At 27.9% G+C, this 2,500-nt stretch overlaps 1 protein-coding gene across 3 annotated transcripts in view; it reads left to right on the plus strand.

The window, feature by feature from the left end:
- The window catches only part of LOC307131860 (AT-rich interactive domain-containing protein 3B), a 116,550-nt gene that overhangs the window by 110,679 nt on the left and 3,371 nt on the right, over window positions 1-2,500 (plus strand). For 2 of the 3 annotated variants that reach the window (XM_079825847.1, XM_079825846.1), the window contains exon 9: window positions 2,412-2,500. This exon is cut by the window's right edge and continues 891 nt beyond it. The exons of the other annotated variant lie outside the window; for it this stretch is intronic. In XM_079825847.1, the coding sequence (XP_079681973.1) occupies window positions 2,412-2,500 (89 nt within the window). The remainder of the gene's footprint in view (window positions 1-2,411) is intronic. 3 annotated transcript variants of the gene reach the window in all.

The raw sequence follows: 2,500 nt of genomic DNA on the forward strand, positions 1-2,500 counted from the left end.
GTGTGTAAATATATATATATGTGTGTTATATATGCGTGTGTGTGTGTAAATATATATATATGTGTGTTATATATGCGTGTGTGTGTGTAAATATATATATATGTGTGTTATATATGCGTGTGTGTGTTAAAAATATATATATGTGTGTTATATATGCGTGTGTGTGTGTAAATATATATATATGTGTGTTATATATGCGTGTGTGTGTGTGAATATATATATATGTGTGTTATATATGCGTGTGTGTGTGTAAATATATATATATGTGTGTTATATATGCGTGTGTGTGTGTAAATATATATATATGTGTGTTATATATGCGTGTGTGTGTGTTAAAAATATATATATGTGTGTTATATATGCGTGTGTGTGTGTGTTAAATATATATATATGTGTGTTATATATGCGTGTGTGTGTGTAAATATATATATGTGTGTGTTATATATGCGTGTGTGCGTGTAAATATATATAAATGTGTGTTATATATGCGTGTGTGTGTGTGTGTTAAATATATATATATATGTGTGTTATATATGCGTGTGTGTGTGTTAAATATATATATGTGTGTTATATATGCGTGTGTGTGTGTTAAATATATATATATGTGTGTTATATATGCGTGTGTGTGTGTTAAATATATATATGTGTGTGTTATATATGCGTGTGTGTGTGTTAAATATATATATATGTGTGTGTTATATATGCGTGTGTGTGTGTGTGTTAAATATATATATATGTGTGTTATATATGCGTGTGTGTGTGTGTTAAATATATATATATGTGTGTTATATATGCGTGTGTGTGTGTAAATATATATATGTGTGTGTTATATATGCGTGTGTGCGTGTAAATATATATATATGTGTGTTATATATGCGTGTGTGTGTGTGTTAAATATATATATATGTGTGTTATATATGCGTGTGTGTGTGTTAAATATATATATGTGTGTGTTATATATGCGTGTGTGTGTGTTAAATATATATATATGTGTGTGTTATATATGCGTGTGTGTGTGTTAAATATATATATATGTGTGTTATATATGCGTGTGTGTGTGTTAAATATATATATGTGTGTGTTATATATGCGTGTGTGTGTGTTAAATATATATATATGTGTGTGTTATATATGCGTGTGTGTGTGTGTGTTAAATATATATATATGTGTGTTATATATGCGTGTGTGTGTGTGTTAAATATATATATATGTGTGTTATATATGCGTGTGTGTGTGTAAATATATATATGTGTGTGTTATATATGCGTGTGTGCGTGTAAATATATATATATGTGTGTTATATATGCGTGTGTGTGTGTGTTAAATATATATATATATGTGTGTTATATATGCGTGTGTGTGTGTGTTAAATATATATATATATATGTGTGTGTTATATATGCGTGTGTGTGTGTAAATATATATATGTGTGTGTTATATATGCGTGTGTGCGTGTAAATATATATAAATGTGTGTTATATATGCGTGTGTGTGTGTGTGTTAAATATATATATATATGTGTGTTATATATGCGTGTGTGTGTGTTAAATATATATATATGTGTGTTATATATGCGTGTGTGTGTGTTAAATATATATATGTGTGTGTTATATATGCGTGTGTGTGTGTTAAATATATATATATGTGTGTGTTATATATGCGTGTGTGTGTGTGTTAAATATATATATATGTGTGATATATATGCGTGTGTGTGTGTGTTAAATATATATATATGTGTGTTATATATGCGTGTGTGTGTGTAAATATATATATGTGTGTGTTATATATGCGTGTGTGCGTGTAAATATATATATATGTGTGTTATATATGCGTGTGTGTGTGTGTTAAATATATATATATATGTGTGTTATATATGCGTGTGTGTGTGTGTTAAATATATATATATATGTGTGTGTTATATATGCGTGTGTGTGTGTTAAATATATATATATATATATGTGTGTTATATATGCGTGTGTGTGTGTGTTAAATATATATATATATGTGTGTGTTATATATGCGTGTGTGTGTGTTAAATATATATATATATATGTGTGTGTTAAATATGCGTGTGTGTGTGTGTTAAATATATATATATGTGTGTGTGTTAAATATGTGTGTGTGTGTAAATATATTATGTTAGATGCGATTAATCGATTTGACAGCACTAGTATATATATATATACATTATTACATTTAAAATAAAACACATTTAAATGATAGGTAAAAGAAAATAAGCAAAACATTTGCACAAATACTTTATTTATTTATTTATTAGAAATAATAGAAGTGAATAAATAAATATAAATAATCAAAATCTAATACTTTGTACACACAACACGTTTTCAGTTTCAGTAAAACAAATGTATTTCAGCGATCACTACTAATATGAATTTTTTAATGTTTTTCAGGAACTCTGTTTGCGCAGAAGTCGGCGGCTGCGAGTGTGAATGCGTCTGCGGCTCCTCCAGCTGGACCCAGTGGGCCATTCACCTTCTCT

The sequence above is a fragment of the Gobio gobio genome (assembly GCF_949357685.1).
Source record: "Gobio gobio genome assembly, chromosome: 9".
Lineage (NCBI taxonomy): Eukaryota > Metazoa > Chordata > Actinopteri > Cypriniformes > Gobionidae > Gobio > Gobio gobio.